General features: G+C 39.2%; 1 protein-coding gene across 1 annotated transcript in view; it reads right to left on the bottom strand.

The window, feature by feature from the left end:
* Window positions 1-21,963, bottom strand: part of col6a2 (collagen, type VI, alpha 2) — a 37,730-nt gene extending 15,767 nt beyond the window's left edge. The window contains exons 1-26 of the mRNA XM_061935300.2: window positions 21,767-21,963; window positions 16,179-16,303; window positions 13,324-13,424; window positions 7,647-7,790; window positions 3,284-3,646; window positions 3,187-3,207; window positions 3,046-3,111; window positions 2,855-2,953; window positions 2,742-2,768; window positions 2,582-2,608; window positions 2,422-2,466; window positions 2,288-2,341; window positions 2,147-2,209; window positions 2,018-2,080; window positions 1,888-1,941; window positions 1,782-1,817; window positions 1,637-1,699; window positions 1,214-1,276; window positions 1,075-1,137; window positions 940-1,002; window positions 814-864; window positions 652-750; window positions 513-575; window positions 366-401; window positions 234-279; window positions 7-159 (exon numbers count right to left, since the gene is read on the bottom strand). Of these exons, the coding sequence (XP_061791284.1) occupies window positions 7-159; window positions 234-279; window positions 366-401; window positions 513-575; window positions 652-750; window positions 814-864; window positions 940-1,002; window positions 1,075-1,137; window positions 1,214-1,276; window positions 1,637-1,699; window positions 1,782-1,817; window positions 1,888-1,941; window positions 2,018-2,080; window positions 2,147-2,209; window positions 2,288-2,341; window positions 2,422-2,466; window positions 2,582-2,608; window positions 2,742-2,768; window positions 2,855-2,953; window positions 3,046-3,111; window positions 3,187-3,207; window positions 3,284-3,646; window positions 7,647-7,790; window positions 13,324-13,424; window positions 16,179-16,254 (1,939 nt within the window). The 5' untranslated portion in view covers window positions 16,255-16,303; window positions 21,767-21,963. The remainder of the gene's footprint in view (window positions 1-6; window positions 160-233; window positions 280-365; window positions 402-512; window positions 576-651; window positions 751-813; window positions 865-939; window positions 1,003-1,074; window positions 1,138-1,213; window positions 1,277-1,636; window positions 1,700-1,781; window positions 1,818-1,887; window positions 1,942-2,017; window positions 2,081-2,146; window positions 2,210-2,287; window positions 2,342-2,421; window positions 2,467-2,581; window positions 2,609-2,741; window positions 2,769-2,854; window positions 2,954-3,045; window positions 3,112-3,186; window positions 3,208-3,283; window positions 3,647-7,646; window positions 7,791-13,323; window positions 13,425-16,178; window positions 16,304-21,766) is intronic.
* Window positions 21,964-23,272: the final 1,309 nt, after the last annotated feature.

Below are 23,272 nucleotides of genomic sequence, written 5' to 3' on the forward strand. Positions count from 1 at the left end.
CTCTACCTGTTTCCGACTGGGGGTCCTTGGCGAGAGATCCCAGTCGGTTGATGGTGTTGATGACAAAGTTCTTCTCCAGGGTGAAGTTGGTCAGGCCCACAGACTCTGAGCTGTCGATGACAAACACGATGTCCAAAGCGCCGCACCGCTTCTCACAATCTGCAGACAGAAACGAAGACCATGAGGACGTGACACTCGATCAGATGTTCCTCATGAGACCACGGATGGCTCACCACAGCAGCCACATGTTTCCCTGATGTAGCTCATGACATCACATTCCTGCAGGAAGAAATGGTCGTTACATAAATCACGCCTTTCATCTGATATTGTGACGAGCCATTAAGTTCATGGATAAACATTCTTACTGTGAGGCCAGGATCTCCTTCATGACCCGGATCCCCCTGAAAAAGACATGATAACTTATTGCATGCTCAGTCACGTGTTGCTTGAGCTAACCAGACACTTCTCTCAGTCTCCATTTCTTCTCTCAGTTACCGTTTCTGTCTACTTACATCGCGCCCAGCGTCTCCTCTGGGTCCTCGGGTTCCAGGCTCTCCATTAGGTCCTGGTTCACCCTTTTATTAAAAGGGGAAAAGTTAATAATGTGTAAATCCTTTAAGTTCACACAATGAGCTAGGAAGTTAAACTCACTGGCTCTCCTGAGGGTCCTTTAGTTCCAGGGTCACCCTTCGGACCACAGTCCCCTCTGCCGCCACGAGGTCCACGGTTTCCTTTCTCTCCTCTTTCACCCTATAGAAATATGTTATTAGGCGTTTCCACGTTTATGTTTAAATGCGTGCCAGTTTTTAGTACCGATGATCCTCTTGGTCCAGGATAGCTGAAACCAGGTCTTCCATGGTCTCCCTGAATAGATGTGGAGGAAACAGTCAAAACACAGCAATTGACGACATCATGAGTTAAAGATGGATAGAGATCCACCTTAGGTCCAACTGTTCCTGGATCTCCTCTTGGTCCAGCATCACCAGCATCACCTCTTGTACCCTACGATAAAAACACAGTATATCTCCAAAGGTGAGGTATATGTGATGTACCCAAAAAAGACCTTTGACTCACATTGCGTCCAGGCTCTCCTGGGGATCCTGGTGGTCCTCTTGGGCCTGGAAGACCATTGTCGCCCTGTTCGGATAATAGAAAGTTGCAAAATGTATGAAAGAAATTAAAGGAAGCTGAGAGATAATCCAGGTCCTCTCACCTTTGATCCTTTGTTTCCTGATTCGCCTGGAAGCCCCCTCAGACCTTCTGAACCCATTTCACCCTAAAGATAGAGCACAATTAATATCCAGTTTAACAATGTACTCTATTAACAATACATCACACACGGGCCCTTTGATGTCACTGGTTCAAATCAGTTTATGGGGTTTACAGCTGGACCCAGGTTCAATTTCAATGGACTCATTCATCTTATTGGTTGCAAGTATGCATACAAAAAGGAGGTTTGGGTAATGGACTGTTGAGTGGAACATTGCCAATAAACACATGAAGAAAAGTTGGCCTTGATGTGCACACCTGAATAAACAGACTGCCCCAAAGTGTAAAGTAAACAATAGTTGATTAAAATGGACACAAATGATACATGTGTGAAAGCAGCCTTAACGTCTTGTCGTTAATGTCAAACCTTTTCTCCGTTAGGCCCATCTGGTCCTTGAGCACCTTTGGTTCCATAATCTCCTCGTCTTCCCTAGAAGACAAGAACCGGTACAAACCTTTAACCGACGCAAAGACGGAGAAATAAACCAAACTAGTGGATTGGATGGTCTTACTGGCTCTCCTCTAGTCCCAGGAAGTCCAGGAGTACCCTAAAAAATATACATTGGTTTATAAGAGCAAATTAATTAGATATGTTTTGGTAGTGTTTGGTAGTCTTACAGCAGTTCCTTTCTGTCCAGGTTGGCCAGGTGCTCCAGAACTTCCCCTTTCTCCCTGTGGACGATGTGTACAAGGTTTTACCCAAAAAACGTCATATGTAATTTCCTGTACTAGCTATTTGGTTCATTACCTTTGGTCCACCTTCACCAGGAGGGCCAGAGGGACCAGATCTTCCAGGACGTCCCGGATCTCCCTAGAGACAAACAAATAATCACAATAAGTAGTCGGAACGGTGATTCAATTCCCGCCGTTGTATTACCTTATCTCCAGCAGTTCCAGGAAAACCATATTCACCAACGTCTCCAGGGTGACCATCCGAACCCTGCAGGTGTCAAAACACACATTTTAGGAGGCCATACCACCTTCGGTCTGCAAGGTGTCATTGATAATGCGGTCGTACTCTGTCGCCTGAGTCTCCTTTGCAGCCAGGAGAACCGATCCGTCCGATTTTACCCTGTAAGGAAAGGCGATAGGACAATCAGAAAATGGACTAAACAAAGATGCAGTTACTATTAACTGTTGTAGATCGCTTACTTTCTGTCCGTCTGTCCCATTGCGCCCTGCGATACCGGCTACACCCTGATGACAAAGGAAAGAGGCAAGTGGGAAAACGAATCAGAACAATCCACAATGAACAACGGGAGGGAGACTAAACGTGTTAAAAGGATATGATCTAAAAGAAAGTAAGACATACCTTTTTCCCTTGAGTGCCCAGCTCTCCCTGTAAAGAAACAAGCCATTCATGGTCATTGGGGTACGATAATCCTTCGTTTACCAATTTGCTACAGACATTTATCCAGTATTTATTGGATCACCTTCATAGTAATTGATTATGATAACATGTCAGGACTGACCTTGTCGCCTTTAAGACCCGACTCTCCCTACACAGGTTAAAAAAGGGAGACAATCAGAGATACAGTTTTCATATCACAAAGAAATATTGGGATGTATAAGATTGGTGTCTTACTTTAATACCAGGCTGACCAATGGGTCCTTCAATACCTGGGTCACCTGGGCGACCTCCCAGTCCTTTCGGACCTGGGTCACCATTGTCTCCTTTGGCACCCTGCGTTGAAAAAGAAGGCCAATGAATGGGTGCATGTGCATGAAAGTGACGTAAGTTGAGGAGCATGAAAAGTAAAAGTAGGTAAATCTCACTTTCTGTCCTCTGTGGCCTTGTGGACCGAGTGGACCGGCTGTTTCAAGGCAGGACACTTTGTAGCACTTTGGTATTGGACGTGAAGGGAGCAGTTAGTGAAGCGTTCTGGAAATCCATATCTTTGGTTTTGTTTGACTTACCTCTACGTATGATAGATGTTTCTGTCAAAAGACAAAAGACAGTGTAATTAGAGAAGGTCACAGGCGGGAATCGTGACTGTGGGTTTGTGTTAGTTACAATGGTCTTAATGATGCGGTCGATGGTGTCCGTCTGGATCACAGCTCTGCCCGAGCTCAAGTCCACAGCCATAAAGTCCCTCCTGTAGACTGTCGCTGGAGTGTTAGCAATCTCCCGGAGTCCCGTCTCATCGATGTTCTTGGAAGCCGCCACCACAAAAATGCGGATACCCTCGTCCCGAGCCCTTTCCGCCGCCACTTTGATGCCCCCGCATGGGTTGCCGGTCACGTGGCCGTCGGTGATGACCACGGCAAACCTCAGAGCGTTGGGGTAGAAGGGCGAGCGTCGCATTTCCTGGGTCATGTTGGTGAGGGCGCAGTCAGTGTAGGTGCCCTTCCCGAGGTAACGGATTCCCCTGACACCCTAGAAAGAGTTAAATGACTGCTTGTAAAGGAGACCATCAGGTTCTTATAAATCCAGGGTCAGCAATTGACCATAAAATGTTACACAGCAACCGATATTTCTATGGACAACTCTTTGTGTGACTTCTTGGTGAAGGACTAATATTTTCTTGAAAGAGGCATTTGAAAATGTTTAAGGGACAAGCGGTAGAAAATGGCAGAGGTGTGGACTCGAGTCACATGACTTGGACTCGAGTCAGACTCGAGTCATGAATTTGATGACTTTAGACTCAACTTGACAAAATGTAAAAAGACTTGCAACTCGACTTAGACTTTAACATCAATGACTTGTGACTTCACTTGGACTTGAGCCTTTTGAATTGACATGACTTGACATGACTTGCTACTTTCCCCAAAACCCAAAGATGAAAAAGTTATTCGGGAGCGCTCCGTATTTTTCATTGTGTACTTGTCTATCAGCGTTGCGTGTGTCAGCTGGTGTGGTCTCAGTACAACAGCCAATCAAATTAGATCTACTTTGTTTTCATCACACAGCATTCATCCAATCAAATTGCAGGACAACCAACGAAGAAGACATGTCCAAACCACACGCCAGTGAACATAAAATGATACCTAAAATAATTTTGTTTGGGTATAAAAATTACGAGGTGGTCAACACAAAACGGTTTGCAACACATGCGGTTCGAATATTACTGATGGAGAGGCAACAACTTCCAACTTCGTCCGGCATTTGAAGTTGCACAAAGAACGGTAAGTTTTGAATGTAAGATAACGTTTATTGGCTAAGTAACGTGACTTTTATTTGCTGTGTAGTTAAATCAGTGAGGCTGTTAACTCACTGCTAACGTTATAACGTTATTGCAAACACGGGAATCTGTTGCAGTTCACTACCTTATTCATACTTTTTGTTCAGTGATTTATTTTAAGCAGGGTTACGTTAGTCAATATATCACACGTAACGTTAGACGGCGGTCAGCAGGACCGCATATTTTAGCCACCTAAAAAAAGACAAAAATAGTAAAATAAAGGTCAGTTAAAATGTATACTATATTATGAATATGTGTACCGTTTTAGCTAGCTTTCTGACATACTGTTGGTTGTTTACCTCAGTGGTCCCCAACCACCGGGCCGCGGCCCGGTACTGGTCCGTGGATGGATTGGTATCGGGCCGCACAAGAAATATATATATTTTTTTCTTCTTTTTTTAATTAAATCAACATAAAAAACACAAGATACACTTACAAGTAGTGCACCAACCCAAAGCAACTCTCTCCCCCCTTTTGTTCTGGGCATCGAACATGAAGACTCTTCCTTCACTGTTCCGAGTGGCCATGAGAGTCTTGGCAGTGCCTGCCTCCAGTGCTCCAGTGGAGCGAGTTTTCAGCCATGGTGGCATCATACTACGCCCCCATCGTGCACAAATGACTGACAGACTCTTGGCTAATTTGGTCTTTTGCAAATGCAATGCAGCATAGGGCCCTGACATATAAAAAGTACAACTTTTTTGTTATGTTCACGTATATGTCATGTTTTTTTCAATGTTAACACTTTTGTACAAATAAGTACATTTGCACTTTATTTTTCAATGTGTTTGTTCTGTAAAGGAATGAGTTAATGTTTAAAATGACTGGTTAATAGTGCTATTATAAAGTGCAATGTCAGCACAATTTTCTTTCCTGCAATTTAAAATGCACTTGTTTTAATAAATAAATACAGCGTTTGAAAAGCATACACAATCTGTGTTAATATATTAGTCTGTGGTTAAAAGGACTTGAAAGGACTCAAAACTCAAAATGCAGGACTTAGGACTTGACTTGAGACTTTCCAGTCTTGACTTTGGACTTGACTCGGGGCTTGCCTGTCTTGACTCGGGACTTGACTCGGACTTGAGGGCAAAGACTTGAGACTTACTTGTGACTTGCAAAACAATGACTTGGTCCCACCTCTGGAAAATGGATGGATGGATGATTTAAAGCAGTTAAAACCTTGACCATATCAGTACAGTCACGGAACAGACTGCGCAAGGAACTAAAAGTTTGTACCAATGACGAGCCTGTTTAAGACGTGGTAGAAGAAAATGTTGTCTACAGGGTATATAGAGTATATAGAGAATCTCAGCTTCTGTTATTAATTATCCTGGATTCATTCATTTATAGTATTATTGATTACTACAAACCAGTGTCTGATATAATTTATTGTGAATTAATTCATTTACAGTATTATTGATTGCTACAAAACAGTGTCTGATATCATTTATTGTGAATTAATTAATTTACAGTATTATTGTTTGATTAAAAAAACAATGTCTGATATCATTGATCCTGAATTCATTAATTTACAGTATTATTGATTAATTCAAACCAGTGTCTGATATCATTTATTGTGAATTCATTATTTTACAGTATTATTGTTTAATAAAAAAACAATGTCTGATATCATTTATCCTGAATTCATTAATTTACAGTATTATTGTTTAATTCAAACCAGTGTTTGATATCATTTTTGTGAATTCATTCATTTTCAGTATTATTGTTTGATAAAAACCATTGTCTGATATAATGTATCCTGAATTCATTAAATTACAATATTATTGATGAATTCAAACCAGTGTCTGATATCAATTATTGTGAATAAATTCATGTACAGTATTATTGATTGCTACAAAACAGTGGCTGGTATAATTTATGGTGAATTCATTAATTTACAGTGTTATTGTTTGGTAAAAAAAAAACAATGTCTGATATCATTTATCCTGATTTCAATAATTTACAGTATTATTGTTTAATTCAAACCAGTGTCTGATATAATTTTTTGTGAATTCATTCATTTTCAGTATTATTGTTTAATTAAAAAACATTGTCTGATATCATTTATCCTGAATTAATTAATTTACAGTATTATTGATTAATTCAAACCAGTGTCTGATATCAATTATTGTGAATCAATTCATGTACAGTAGTATTAATTGCTACAAAACAGTGTCTGATATACTTTATTGTGAATTCATTAATTTACAGTATTATTGTTTAATAAAAAACAATGTCTGATATCATTTATCCTGATTTCAATAATTTACAGTATTATTGTTTAATTCAAACCAGTGTCTGATATAATTTTTTGTGAATTCATTCATTTTCAGTATTATTGTTTAATAAAAAAAATCATTGTCTGATATCATTCATCCTGAATTCGTTAATTTACAATATTATTGATTAATTCAAACCAGTGTCTGATATCAATTATTGTGAATCAATTTATGTACAGTATTATTGATTGCTACAAAACAGTGTCTGATATACTTTATTGTGAGTTCATTAATTTACAGTATTATTGTTTAGTACAAATACAATGTCTGATATCATTTATTCTGGATTCAATAATTTACAGTATTATTGTTTAATTCAAACCAGTGTCTGATATCATTTATTGTGAATTAATTAATTTACAGTATTATTGTTTAATTATAAAACAGTGTCTGATATCATACATACTGAATTCATTAATTTACAGTATTATTGATTAATTCAAACCAGTGTCTGATATCAATTCTTGTGAATTAATTCATTTGCAGTATTATTGTTTAAGAAAAAACAATGTCTGATATAATTTATTTCGAATTAATTAATTTACAGTATTATTGTTTAATAAAAAAACTATGTCTGATATAATTTATCCCAAATTCATTAATTTACAGTATTATTGTTTAATTCAAACCAGTGTCTGATATCATTTATTGTAAATTCATTGATATGTAGTAATATTGTTTAGTCAAAACTACAGTGTCTGATATCGTTTATCCTGAATTCATTTGTTCACAGTATTATTTATTACCACAAACCAGTGTCTGATATTATTTATTGTGAATTCATTCATTTTCAGTATTATTGTTTAATAAAAGACAATGTCTAATAACATTTATCCCGAATTCATTCATTTTCAGAATTATTGTTTGATAAAAAACAATGCCTGATATCATACATCTCTAAAGGCGTGTGACTTACACTGATGAAATCGCTCTTGGAGCCCATGCGGCTGAACACCTGCTGTGTCTGGGAGAAGTGCAGTCCGCCGATATTCCAGTTGATTCGCACGGCGCCTTGAAGGTCGGCGTCCTCTAACCGTTCGGCAAAGCGCTCACTGAAGGTCTGCAAAGACAGTAAAGCGCAACATCATTTATCGTAACGTCAATTTCTGGATAATTGTGTGAATGCTCCAAAACATTCACACATTTGGTTTTCTACACCAAAATTCATCTATTTATCCAGCTTATTCTTCTTCTCCAGATTTTGGCGCTCAACCTTCCACAGTTTTTACCCGATTCAAACCGTTCCAACTTCAAACTGGTCAGCCTATTCGGAAATCGTGGGCTTTCCCTTGAAAAATTCAAAAAATTCCCAGATTTCCCAGAATTCCAGGTCTTCCTGGACATTTTTCCCTGTTCAAAATGAATTGGCCATTTTTCATACTTCCACCATTTCCTCAATTTTCAACTGTTTGAAACTATTCTACCTTCAACACATTCCACCATTCTGGAAATTCTAACTATAATTTTTCTAAGTTAAAAAAAATTCCAGGATTTTCCAGACATCCTGGTTTTCCAAAGCCTTATTTCCACTCTTTTTTCTGGCAATTACTCCTTCCACATTTTTCAACTCATTTCAACCGTTCCACCATCAAAACATTCCTCTTAATCAGGACAATAAACGAAGTTGTTTTTTGAACTGGAAAAATTCCCGGTTTTCCTGAAATTCCAGGAATTCCGTAATGTCATTTCTCAATTCAACATGTTACTCTCCAACATTTCTCGACCGATTCGAAAAATGTCAACACCAACTCATTCAAACCATTCAAGTTTTTTACCATTTTCAAAAAATTCCCCGCTCTTCCCGAAATTTCCAATTTTTCTGAAATTCCCATTGAAATCAATGGGACGTTCTTCAAAGTTCCTCAATTCCCACATTTTTCATCTGATTCAAACGGTTCCAACTTCAAAATATTCAGCCTGTCCAGGAATTGTGTGCTCTACTTCAACAATTCTAAAAACAATTTTCCCAGATTTCCCATAATTAGTTTTTTTTTTTTTTTTTTTTTGCATTTTTCCCATTCAAAATGAATTGGCCATTTTTCAAACTTCCACCATTTCCGCATTTTTCAACTGATTAAAACCATTCCACCTTCAACACATTTCACCGTTCTGGAAATTCAAACTTCCCTATTTTCCAAGTTTAAAAAAATTCCAGGATTTTCCAGAATTCCTGCTTTTCCAAAGCCTTATTTCCACCCTTTTTTCTAGCGACTACTCCTTCCACATTTTTCAACCCATTTCAACAGTTCCACCGTCAAAACATTCCTCTTAATCAGGACAAAAAAAAAGAAGTTTTTTTTTTTTGAACCGGAAAAATTCCCGGTTTTCCCGAAATTCCAGGGTTCCGTAATACCATTTCTCAATTTAACATGTTACTACTTCAACATTTCTCGACCGATTTGAAAAATTTTAACACCAACTCATTCAGATCATTCAAGTTTTTTACAATTTTAGAAAAAATTCCCCGCTTTTCCCAACATTTCCAATTTTTCTGAAATTCCCATTGAAATCAATCAGATGTTCTTCAAAGTTCCACAATTCCCACATTTTTCGTCTGATTCAAACGGTTCCAACTTCTAAATATTCAGCCTGTCCAGGAATTGTGTGCTCTACTTCAACAATTCTAAAAAAAATTCCTGGATTTCCCATAATTTCTTCTTCTTCTTCTTTTTTTTTTTTTTTTTTTTGCATTTTCCCCATTCAAAATGAATTGGCCATTTTTAAAATTTCCACAAATCATTCTACCCATAACATATTCAACTCATCCTGGACATTTTTTCACATTCAACACATTTCCAGGAATTCCCGTTTTCGGTAACCTATTTCCACCCTTAAGTTCGACTACTCCTTTCACATTTTTCAACCCATTTCAACCGTTCCACCGTCAAAACACTCCTCATATTCAGGACAAAAATCAAGACGGTTAAGAAACTAGAAAAAATCCTGGTTTCCCTGAAATTCCAGGAATTTCTCAATTAAAAACTGTTGTTAATTCAACATTTCTTGACCGATTTAAACAAATCCAACACCTACCAATTCAGCTCATTCAGGACATTCATGCTCCAAATCATTTTTTAAAAAAAATCCCGCTTTTCCCAAATTTCCAGGAAGTTGCCATTGAAATGAATGGAAGATTTTTCTAAGTTGCACAATTCCCACATTTTTCAACCTATTCAAACCATTCCAACATCAACACATTCCACTCATCCTGGACATTCAAGCTACCATTTTTCCACATTCAACAAATTTCCACATTTTTGGTAAATTATTTCCACCCTTAAGTTCGACTACTCCTTTCACATTTTTCAACCCATTTCAACCATTCCATCGTCAAAACACTCCTCATATTCAGGAAAAAAAATCAAGGAACTAGAAAAATTCTCGGTTTTCCCGAAGTTCCAGGAATTTCTCAATCAAAAACTGTTACTAATTCAACATTTCTTGCCCGATTTAAACAATTCCAACACCAACCAATTCAGCTCATTCAGGACATTCATGCTCCTACTCATTTAAAAAAAAAAAAATGCCGCTTTTCCCAAATTTCCAGGAAGTTCCCATTGAAATGAATGGGACATTTCTCCAAGTTGCACAATGCCCACATTCTTCAACCCATTCAAACCATTCTACCTGTAACATATTCAACTCATCCTGGACATTCAAACTACCATGTTTCCACATTGAACACATTTCCAGGAATTCCCGGTAACCCATTTCCACCCTTAAGTTTGACTACTTCTTTCACATTTTTCAACCCATTTCAACCGTTCCACGGTCAAAACACTCCTCAAATTCAGGACAAAAACCAAAGTCAGTCAAAGAACGAGAAAAATTCTCGATTTTACCTAAATTCCAGTAATTTCTCAATTAAAAGCTGTTACTAATTCAACATTTCTTGACCGATTTAAACAATTCCAACACCAACCAATTCAGCTCATTCAGGACATTCATGCTCCTAATCATTTAAAAAAAAAATCCCGCTTTTCCCAAAATTCCCAAATTTCCAGGAAGTTCCCATTGAAATTAATGGGACATTTTTCCAAGTTGCACAATGCCCACATTCTTCAACCCATTCAAACCATTCCACCTTCAACATATTCAACTCATTCTGGACATTCAAACTACCATGTTTCCACATTGAACACATTTCCAGGAATTCCTGGTAAGCCATTTTTACCCTTAAGTTCGACTACTTCTTTCACATTTTTCAACCCATTTCAACCGTTCTACCGTCAAAACACTCCTCATATTCAGGACAAAAAACAAGTTGGTCAAGGAACTAGAAAAATTTGCAGTTTTTCCCGAAATTCCAGGAATTCCTCAATTACAAACTGTTACTAATTCAACATTTCTTGACCGATTTAAACAATTCCAACACCAACCAATTCAGCTCATTCAGGACATTCATGCTCCTAATCTTTTTTTTTTTTAAATACCGTTTTTCCAAAATTCCCAAATTTCCAGGAAGTTCCCATTGAAATGAATGGGACATTTTTCCAAGTTGCACAATTCCCACATTCTTAAAACCATTCTACCTTTAACACATTCAACTCATCCTGGACATTCAAACTACCATTTTTCCACATTCAACACATTTCCAGGAATTCCCGTTTTCGGTAACCTATTTCCACCCGTAAGTTCGACTACTCCTTTCACATTTTTCAACCCATTTCAACCGTTCCACCGTCAAAACACTCCTCATATTCAGGACAAAAACCAAGTTGGTCAAGGAACTAGAAAAATTCTCTGTTTTTCCCGAAATTCCAGGAATTTCTCAATTAAAAACTGTTACTAATTGAACATTTCTTGACCGATTTAAACAATTCCAACACCAACCAATTCAGCTCATTCAGGACATTCATGCTCCTAATCATTTTTTTTTAAATCCCGCTTTTCCCAAAATTCCCAAATTTCCAGGAAGTTCCCATTGAAATAAATGGGACATTTTTCCAAGTTGCACAATGCCCACATTCTTCAACCCATTCAAACCATTTCACCTTTAACATATTCAACTCATCCTGGACATTCAAACTACAATTTTCAACAAATTTCCAGGAATTCCCGTTTTCGGTAACCTATTTCCACCCTTAAGTTCGACTACTCCTTTCACATTTTACGACCCATTTCAACCGTTACACCATCAAAACATTCCTCATATTCAGGACAAAAACCAAGTCGGTCAAGGAACTAGAACAATTCTCGGTTTTCCCGAAATTCTAGGAATTTCTCAATTAAAAACTGTTACTAATTCAACATTTCTTGACCGATTTAAACAATTCCAACACCAACCAATTCAGCTCATTCAGGACATTCATGCTCCTAATCATTTTTAAAAAAAATCCCGCTTTTCCCAAAATTCCAGGAAGTTCCCATTGAAATTAATGGGACATTTTTCCAAGTTGCACAATGCCCACATTCTTCAACCCATTCAAACCATTCCACCTTCAACATATTCAACTCATTCTGGACATTCAAACTACCATGTTTCCACATTGAACACATTTCCAGGAATTCCTGGTAAGCCATTTTTACCCTTAAGTTCGACTACTTCTTTCACATTTTTCAACCCATTTCAACCGTTCTACCGTCAAAACACTCCTCATATTCAGGACAAAAAACAAGTTGGTCAAGGAACTAGAAAAATTTGCAGTTTTTCCCGAAATTCCAGGAATTCCTCAATTAAAAACTGTTACTAATTCAACATTTCTTGACCGATTTAAACAATTCCAACACCAACCAATTCAGCTCATTCAGGACATTCATGCTCCTAATCTTTTTTTTTTTTTAAATACCGTTTTTCCAAAATTCCCAAATTTCCAGGAAGTTCCCATTGAAATGAATGGGACATTTTTCCAAGTTGCACAATTCCCACATTCTTAAAACCATTCTACCTTTAACACATTCAACTCATCCTGGACATTCAAACTACCATTTTTCCACATTCAACACATTTCCAGGAATTCCTGTTTTCGGAAACCTATTTCCACCCGTAAGTTTGACTACTCCTTTCACATTTTTCAACCCATTTCAACCGTTCCACCGTCAAAACACTCCTCATATTCAGGACAAAAATCAAGTTGGTCAAGGAACTAGAAAAATTCTCTGTTTTTCCCGAAATTCCAGGAATTTCTCAATTAAAAACTGTTACTAATTCAACATTTCTTGACCGATTTAAACAAATCCAACACCAACCAATTCAGCTCATTCAGGACATTCATGCTCCTAATAATTTCCCCCCCAAAAATCCTGCTTTTCCCAAATTTCCAGGAAGTTCCCATTGAAATGAATGGGACATCTTCCCAAGTTGCACAATTCCCACATTTTTCAACCTATTCAAACCATTCCAACATCAACACATTCCACTCATCCTGGACATTCAAACTAACACTTTCCCAAGTTCCAAACCAAATTCTGGTTTCCCTGGAAATTCCAACTCTTCAACTTCAGCATTGGAGCATTTACACGCAATTCCTTCAGGAATTGCCTCATCTAGTTGAGGAAACCTTTTTGTCCCATGGTAATAATAATAATGTAAAAATGTTTTTGGGATAGACGAGTGCTACGATAAATGCAAGGATTGCTGTTCATAGAATGACCTTGATGCTCTCCACGAGGGATCCGGGTGGTGTCTCCTGCAGGGCGATGGTCTCAGACGTGTCGATGGTGAAGTACACGTCAATGGGACACTCTCTCTTCTCTGGAGGGTTAAAGAAAAGTGTGTTGCGTTGTTGACTACACAACTAGGATGTTTGATTCAACCATGATTAAGTGTACAAACCCCAAAACCAGTAAAGTTGGCATGTTGTGTAAATTGTAAATAAAAACAAAAAAACAATGATTTGCAAATCCTTTTCAACTTATATTCAATTGAATAGACTGTATTTCACCATCTACGGTCCGTAATATCATCAAAAGGTTCAGAGAATCTGGAGAAATCACTGCACTTAACATTGAATGCCCGTGACCTTGGCTCCTTCAGGCGGTACTGCATCAAAAAGTGACATCCGTGTGTAAAGGATATCACCCCATGGGCTCAGGAACACTTCAGAAAACCACTGTCAGTAACTAAGGTGGGTCACTACATCATAAAGTGCAAGTTAAAACTCCAGTATGCAAGGCGAAAGCAATTTATCAACGAAACGCCGCCGGCTTCGCTGGGCCCGAGCTCATCTAGGATGGACTGATGCGAAGTGTAAAAGTGTTCTGTGGTCAGACGAGTCCATTGTCGTTATAACTTTCCACCACAAGGGGGAAATATTGGGTCGAGCCAGGATCAGTACCCGACCTTAAAGCCTTGTATCAGTTTCTACCGCAACGAATTTCGGGATTTCACCATCTATGGTCCGTAATATCATCAAAAGGTTCAGAGAATCTGGAGAAATCACTGCATGTAAACCAACATTGAATGCCCGTGACCTTCGATCCCTCAGGCGGTATTGCATCAAAAAGCGACATCAGTGTGTAAAGGATATCACCACATGGGCTCAAGAACACTTCAGAAAACCGCTCTCAGTAACTACAGTGCGTCTCTACATCTGTAAGTGTAAGTTAAAACTCTACTGTGCAAGGCGAAAGCCATTTATCAACAACACCCAGAAACGCCGCCGGCTTCGCTGGGCCTGAGCTCATCTAGGATGGACTGATGCGAAGTGTAAAAGTGTTCTGTGGTCAGACGAGTCCATTGTCGTTATAACTTTCCACCACAAGGGGGAAATATTGGGTCGAGCCAGGATCAGTACCCAACCTTAAAGCCTTGTATCAGTTTCTACCGCAAGGGATTTCGGGATTTCACCATCTACCGCCCGTAATATTATCAAAAGGTTCAGAGAATCTGGAGAAATCACTGCACTTAACATTGAATGCCCGTGACCTTGGATCCTTCAGGCGGTACTGCATCAAAAAGTGACATCAGTGTGTAAAGGATATCACCACATGGGCTCAGGAACACTTCAGAAAACCTCTCTCAGTAACTACAGTGCGTCGCTACATCTGTAAGTGTAAGTTAAAACTCTACTGTGCAAGGCGAAAGCCATTTATCAACAACACCCAGAAATGCCGCCGGCTTCGTTGGGCCCGAGCTCATCTAGGATGGACTGATGTGAAGTGTATAAGTGTTCTGTGGTCAGACGAGTCCATTGTCGTTATAACTTTCCACCACAAGGGGGAAATATTGGGTCGAGACAGGATCAGTACCCGACCTTAAAGCCTTGTATCAGTTTCTACCGCAAGGGATTTCGGGATTTCACCATCTACCGCCCGTAATATCATCAAAAGGTTCGGAGAATCTGGAGAAATCATTGCACGTAAGCGGCAAGGCCGAAACCCAACACTGAATGCCTGTGACCTTCGATCCTTCAGGCGGTACTGCATCAAAAAGCGACATCAGTGTGTAAAGGATATCACCACATGGGCTCAGGAACACTTCAGAAAACCTCTCTCAGTAACTACAGTGCGTCGCTACATCTGTAAGTGTAAGTTAAAACTCTACTGTGCAAGGCGAAAGCCATTTATCAACAACACCCAGAAACGCCGCCGGCTTCGCTGGGCCCGAGCTCATCTAGGATGGACTGATGCGAAGTGTAAAAGTGTTCTGTGGTCAGACGAGTCCATTGTCTTTATAAATTTCCACCACAAGGGGGAAATATTGGGTCCAGCCAGGATCAGTACCCGACCTTAAAGCCTTGTATCAGTTTCTACCGCAAGGGATTTTGGGATTTCACCATCTACGGCCCGTAATATCATCAAAAGGTTCGGAGAATCTGGAGAAATCACTGCACGTAAACCAACATTGAATGCCAGTGACCTTCGATCCCTCAGGCGGTACTGCATCAAAAAGCGACATCAGTATGTAAAGGATATCACCACATGGGCTCAGGAACACTTCAGAAAGCCACTGTCAGTAACTACAGTTGGTCGCTACATCTGTAAGTGCAAGTTCAAACAGTACTATGCAAGGCGAAAGCCATTTATCAACAACACCCAGAAACGCCGCCGGCTTCGCTGGCCAGAGCTTATCTAGGATGGACTGATGCAAAGTGTAAAAGTGTTCTGTGGTCTGACGAGTCCACATTTCCAAATTGTTTTTGTAAACTCTGGACGTCGTGCCCTCCGGACCAAAGAGGAAAAGAACCATCCGGATTGTTCTAGGCGCAAAGTTGAAAAGCCAGCATCTGTGATGGTTTGGGGGTGTATTACTGCCCAAGACATGGGTAATTTACACATCTGTGAAGGCACCATTAATGCTGAAAGGTACATACAAGTTTTGGAGCAACATATGTTGCCATCCAAGCAACGTTGTCATGGACGCCCCTGCTTATTTCAGCAAGACGATTCCAAGCTTGCAGTCTATTCAATTGAATATAAGTTGAAAAGGATTTTAAAATCATTGTATTTTGTTTTTATTTACGAATTACACAACGTGCCGACTTTGGGTGTTGGGTTTTGTACTTACTGCTGCACTCAGGGGCCTGGGCGTTGCTCAGGGCCCCGAGGAGAAAACACAGTGCGACGATCTTCAAGCCCTCCATCTTCTTCTTCTACTTCTTCTTCTTCTTCTTCTTCTTCTTCTTCGCCGCTCTGACACACACAAAGGGCCACAAAATGTAGTTCAGTCAACAAGCACGACATCTCATTTTGTGTCTGGCACTGTCAAAGTCTGCACGTGAAGATGGTTAAAAAAAAATTCAAATTGGGGGCCAAATTTAGAGGAAAAAAAATGTGTCCGGGGGCCGGTATGTCTATTTTCTAGGAAGACTAATACAAAACCTCACAATAATGTCTGATTGAATGCTAAAAATATGACAGACCGCCTTAAAAAAATGGAATGGAATTTTTTATTTTTTAGTCAGCATGTGGTTAAAAAATGTCAAATTGGGGGCCAAATTTACAGAAAAAAATGTGTCTATTTTTTAGGAAGACTAATACAAAACCTCACAATAATGTCTGATTGAATGTTAAAAACATGACAGACCGCCTTAAAAAAACGGAATGGAATTTTTTATTTTTTAGTCAGCATGTGGTTAAAAAATGTCAAATTGGGGGCAAAATTTAGAGAAAAAAAAGGTGTCTGGGGGCCGGTATGTCTATTTTTTAGGAAGACTAATACAAAACCTCACAATAATGTTTGATTGAATGCTAAAAACATGACAGACCGCCTTAAAAAACGGAATGGAATTTTACATTTTTTAGTCAGCATGTGGTTACAAAATGTCAAATTGGGGGCCAAATTTAGAGAAAAAAAAGGTGTCTGGGGGCCGGTATGTCCATTTTTTAGGAAGACTACAAAACCTAACAATAATGTCTGATTGAATGCTAAAAACATGACAGACCGCCTTAAAAAAAACGGAATGGCCTTTTTTATTTTTTAGTCAGCATGTGGTTAAAAAATGTCAAATTGGGGGCCAAATTTACAGAAAAAATGTGTCTATTTTTTAGGAAGACTAATACAAAACCTCACAATAATGTCTGATTGAATGTTAAAAACATGACAAACCGCCTTAAAAAACGGAATGGAATTTTTTTTATTTTTTAGTCAGCATGTGGTTAAAAAATGTCAAATTGGGGGCCAAATTTAGAGAAAAAAAATGTGTCCGGGGGCCGGTATGTCTATTTTTTACGAAGACTAATACAAAACCTCACAATAATGTCTGATTGAATGCTAAAAACATGACAGACCGCCTTAAAAGAAAAACGGAATGGAATTTTAAATTTTTTAGTCAGCATGTGGTTAAAAAATGTCCAATTGGGGGCCAAATTTAGAGGAAAAAATGTTGTGTCTGGGGGCCGGTATGTCTATTTTTTAGGAAGACTCCAAAACCTCACAATAATGTCTGATTGAATGCTAAAAACATGACAGACCCCCTTTAAAAAACGGAATGGAATTTTTTAATTTTTTAATCAGCATGTGGTTAAAAAATGTCAAATTGGGGGCCGAATTTAGAGGAAAAAAATGTGTCCGGGGGCCGGTATGTCTATTTTTTAGGAAGACTAATACAAAACCTCACAATAATGTCTGATTGAATGCTAAAAACATGACAGACCGCCTTAAAAAAAACGGAATGGAATTTTTTATTTTTTAGTCAGCATGTGGTTAAAAAATGTCAAATTGGGGGCCAAATTTAGAGAAAAAAAAGGTTTTTCTGGGGGCCGGTATGTCTATTTTTTACGAAGACTAATACAAAACCTCACAATAATGTCTGATTACATGCTGGAAACTTGACAGACCGCCTTAAAAAACGGAATGGAATTTTAAATTTTTTAGTCAGCATGTGGTTAAAAAATGTCAAATTGGGGGCCAAATTTAGAGGAAAAAAATGTGTCCGGGGGCCGGTATGTCTATTTTTTAGGAAGACTAATACAAAACCTCACAATAATGTCTGATTGAATGCTAGAAACATGACAGACCGCCTTAAAAAAACGGAATGGAATTTTACATTTTTTTTACTGAATGAGAATGTACATGAAAATAAAGATTTAAAATATTAACTACGACGGATAAAACACTGAATATTGACAACATATGAATCTATTGTGTTTTAAAAAAAACAACAACTAATTATTCATAGAAATTCTCAGTATAGTGTAGAACTGGAAACCACACCCTGAAAATGATCACGGTTCTATTCTATGGTGCTTTGAAACCTAATTATTATTATTATTATTATTGTTATTATTATTTTGTGAACTTCTCGGTTTACAAACTTTTATATATGCCTCTGTGTGCGAACCACGTTTCCGTGTGCGAACCACGTTTCATTCATTCATTTCCAGCCATTTTTTTGCTTGATCGCACTGAAGAGATTAAATAAGCCCGCCCCGTACCGTAGCAAGTTTTTAATTGTGATGAGAGGACTAACCCGCGTTCAGCGGCGCCTCTTCCAAGAGCACATACCCTTCCATTCCCCCTCTGTCTGCTCCTTTATCTCCTACCGTGAGCTACTTCTTTTGCCGATGTTAATGGATAAGTCCAGGATTTAATAAATAAAAAAAATATATATATTATCATAGCAATATTTTTGTTAAAGGTAAGGGATTTTGTGATTTCTGATCGTTTGTGAGGACGCCAGGCTTGTACGCTATACTGGTACAAACAAAGTACGGCGGTACTAATGAGTTAAAACAGTACTATAACGCCATTAAAAAATATTGAGTTTTTTCCATCTGCATGCTGTGTTGTTTGTCAATACGTGCACACAAAGCGCATACAAGCAGAAATTGTGATGAGAGACTAACCCGTGTTCAGCGGCGCCACTTCCAAGAGCACATACATACTGCTCCTTTCTTTCCTACCGTGAGCTACTTCTTTTGCCGACGTTAAAGGAATGTTTTATTATCGTAGCCATATGGTCGTTAAAGTTAGGGGATTTTGTGATTTCTGATCGTTTGTGAGGGCGCCGAGCTTGTACGCTATACCGGTACAAACAAAGTACGACGGTACTAATGAGTTAAAATGGTACTATACAGCCATTAAAAAATATTGAGTTTTTTCCATCCGCATGCTGTGTTGTTTGTCAACACGCGCACACAAAGCGCGTACAAGCAGAAACAGAGCGGAGACGAAAAATGGCAAAAAAAACTACGTAAATTCTACTGGTTAATAAAGAGGGTGCGTGGAGCGCAATATGGAGGTATTTATGCTTCAAAACACTGATAAAAGTGAGGATTTAATCACAGAAGCTTTCCGCCTGGTACTAATGCTTGACTTGCCTCCATTGAATATAGATTAACATACATTTTGGACGGTAAAAAGTGCATGGGAGCAAAACTCCCTAAATGCGCCAAAAATTCACGAAATGCTCTTCAAATTCAAAGGAAAATATACTCTTCCTTCCAAAGAACGTTGACATTATCAATTTGATGAATAAAATTATCTATTTATTGTCAAATTCTGTTATATTAAAAAAAGTACACATGCACTTTTCTGCAGGGACCTTCTGCAATCTCCATGTGATAATGAGGCCACTGGTTCTTTACTTACATTCTAACTGTTAGCATGCTAATATTAGCATTTTGGTTCGACTTGCATATATCAGCTGATTAGTCAGCTGTTGCCCTCCATTAATCTGTGAGCAATAAATGACGGCACTACAGAGCCAATCATTGAGATTGTGGGCGGTCTAAAAAGAAACCGTTTTTTTCCGCCTGGTACTACTGCCTGACTTGCCTCTATTGAATATAGCTTAACATACATTTTGGACGGGACCAAAACTCCCTAAATGCCCCCAAATTTCACAAAATGCTCTTCAAATTCAAAGGAAAAAAATACTCTGCCTTCCAAAGAATGTTGACATTATCAATTTGATGAATAAAATTATGTATTTATTGTCAAATTCTGTTATATTAAAAAAAGTACACATGCACTTTTCTGCAGGGACCTTCTGCAATCCACATGTGATAATGAGGTCACTGGTTCTTTACTTACATTCTAGCTGTTAGCATGCTAATATTAGCATTTTGGTTCGACTTGCACATATCGGCGGCTGATTTGTCAGCGGTTGCCCTCCATTAATCTTTGAGCAATAGATGACAGCACTCCAGAGCCAATCGTTGAGATTGTGGGCGGTCTAAAAGAAAACAGGTTTGTCCGCCTGGTACTACTGCTTGACTTGCCTCCATTGAATATAGCTCAACATACATTTTGAACGGGATCAAAACTCCCTAAATGCCACCAAATTTCACAAAATGCTCTTAAAATTCAAAGGAAAAAAATACTCTTCCTTCCAAAGAACGTTGACATTATCAATTTGATGAATAAAATTAACTATTTATTGTCAAATTCTGTTATATTAAAAAAAGTACACATGCATTTTCTGCAGGGACCTTCTGCAATCCCCATGTGATAATGAAGACACTGGTTCTTTACTTACATTCTAACTGTTAGCATGCTAATATTAGCATTTTGGTTCGACTTGCACATATCGGCTGATTAGTCAGCTGTTGCCCTCCATTAATCTTTGAGCAATAAATGACGGCACTACAGAACCAATCGTTGAGATTGTGGGCGGTCTAAAAAGAAACAGGTTTGTCCGCCTGGTACTACTGCTTGACTTGCCTCCATTGAATATAGCTTAACACACATTTTGGACGGGACCAAAAGTCCCTAAATGCCCCCAAATTTCACAAAATGCTCTTCAAATTCAAAGGAAAAAAATACTCTTCCTTCCAAAGAACGTTGACATTATCAATTTGATGAATAAAATTATGTATTTATTGTCAAATTCTGTTATATTAAAAAAAGTACACATGCACTTTTCTGCAGGGACCTTCTGCAATCTCCATGTGATAATGAGGCCACTGGTTCTTTACTTACATTCTAACTGTTAGCATGCTAATATTAGCATTTTGGTTTGACTTGCACATATCGGCGGCTTTTTAGTCAGCTGTTGCCTTCCATTAATCTTTGAGCAATAGATGACGGCACCACAGAGCCAATTCTTGAGATTGTGGGCGGTCTAAACAAAACCAGTTTTTTCCGCCTGGCACTACTGCTTGACTTGCCTCCGTTGAATATAGCTTAACATACATTTTGGACGGGACCAAAAGTCCCTAAATGCCCCCAAATTTGACAAAATGCTCTTAAAATTCAAAGGGAAAAAATACTGTTCCTTCCAAAGAACGTTGACATTATGAATTTGATGAATAAAAGTATCTATTTATTGTCAAATGTATTAAAAAAAAGCACACATGCATATTCTGCAGGGATCTTCTGCAATCCCCATGCAATAATGCGCCGAACTGTGGCTCCCTCTAGAGGACAAACTAGGGAAAACATAGAGAAGTCGCGCCTGCAAATGGTTCACTACTCTTATTACTTAATGCCCTGGCCAGAAAAGTGACCGCACAGGTAAAAAAAAACAAAAAAACATGCAAACTTTGGAGAAAAGAGATAATAAAGGCCATGAAAAGAACTTAGTTTAAATTTAGTAGGAAGAGTCACAACTTTAGAAAAGACAGAAAAAGCAAGAGTGGTAAAGATCCATATTTCAGATGATAAGAGAGACAAATGGAATGCGCATTTCTGTGCGTAAAAGTGCCACTCACCCAAATTCTCTCCAACTTCAGAAGTGTTTGTGCGCAGCTGGTCTCGCGTGGATTATGTCCTCATTTCAACAGACGCGGAGAAGGAAAAAAAGGGGGGGAAGAAACAGGGAATAAAGCCCCTGGATACGCGCTTACTTTGCCGCAGAAGAGCCCTCCGTTCGCTCTCCTGTCCCGGTCCTGCCCCACCAGCTCGGCGCACTGATCCCTCCTCCTGTGCGCGCACCCACCGGGCGTCCCCCGGCCGTCCGCTTGGGGGCGCCGTGGGTCTGCAGGAACATCTGACGCCACGACGGGCCCTTTGCAAGTGTGGCTACTGTGGTGGGGAAGTGAGCCAAAGCTGCAGCGAGGAGTGTTAACCCCTTAACACACACACACACACACACACACACACACACACACACACACACACACACACACACACACACACACACACACACACACTTTGTCACACACACACACACACACACACACACACACACACACACACACACACACACACACACCTCAAGAATGCATTTAACGCTGCAGTAAGTCAAAGTCTGGGGGACGTTAAAAGAAGACGGGTGGCCAAAGTGAAGTGAGACCCGGATGCTGTTTTGCAGAATATTATTGCACAAAACCAGTGAAGTTTGCACGTTGTGTAAAACGTAAATAAAAACAGAATACAAGGATTTGCAAATCCTTTTCAACCTAAACATTCCAAAGTCAACTTATTATAAGAAAATGGAAGAGTTTGGGAACAACAGCAACTCAGCCACGAGGTGGTAGGCCACGTAAACTGACAGAGAGAGGGGGTCAGTGGAGGAATCATGGAATGGGGTTGTTTTTCAGGAGTTGGGCTTGGCCCCTTTAGTTCCGGTGAAAGGAACTTTGCAAATCCTTTTCAACCTATATTCAATCGAATAGACCGCAAGATACTTAATGTTCGGACTGGAAAACGTGGTTATTGTCCCGATTGGGTCGCATCCCCCGGGATGCAGACGGACCACTCTGGACAGGACGTGCAGGTAGGAACATGACTTATTTTGTCGAAATCAAACAAAATACCCAAAACGGAAAATAAGCCAGAGGAAACGCTAAAGCTAACACTTGGCATAGACTAGAGATAAGGAATACTCACGTAACTGTGGCAAGAAGCAAACAGCCACCTGTGCAACAAATCCTGTCGGGAAATTTCCTCGCTACTAAATATTCCAAAGTCAACTTATTATAAGAAAATGGAAGATTTTGGGAACAACAGCAACTCAGCCACAAAGTGGTAGGCCACGTAAACTGACAGAGAGAGGGGGTCAGTGGAGGAATCATGGTGTGGGGTTGTTTTTCAGGAGTTGGGCTTGGCCCTTTAGTTCCGGTGAAAGGAACTTTGCAAATCCTTTTCAACCTATATTCAATCGAATAGACCGCAAGATACTTAACGTTCGGACTGGAAAACGTGGTTATTGTCACGATCGGGTCGCATCTTACTGCGGGGGTTCGTTCCCTTGGGATGCAGACGGACCACTCCGG

This window comes from Nerophis lumbriciformis, linkage group LG03, assembly GCF_033978685.3.
Source record: "Nerophis lumbriciformis linkage group LG03, RoL_Nlum_v2.1, whole genome shotgun sequence".
In the NCBI taxonomy this organism is placed as follows: Eukaryota; Metazoa; Chordata; class Actinopteri; order Syngnathiformes; family Syngnathidae; genus Nerophis; species Nerophis lumbriciformis.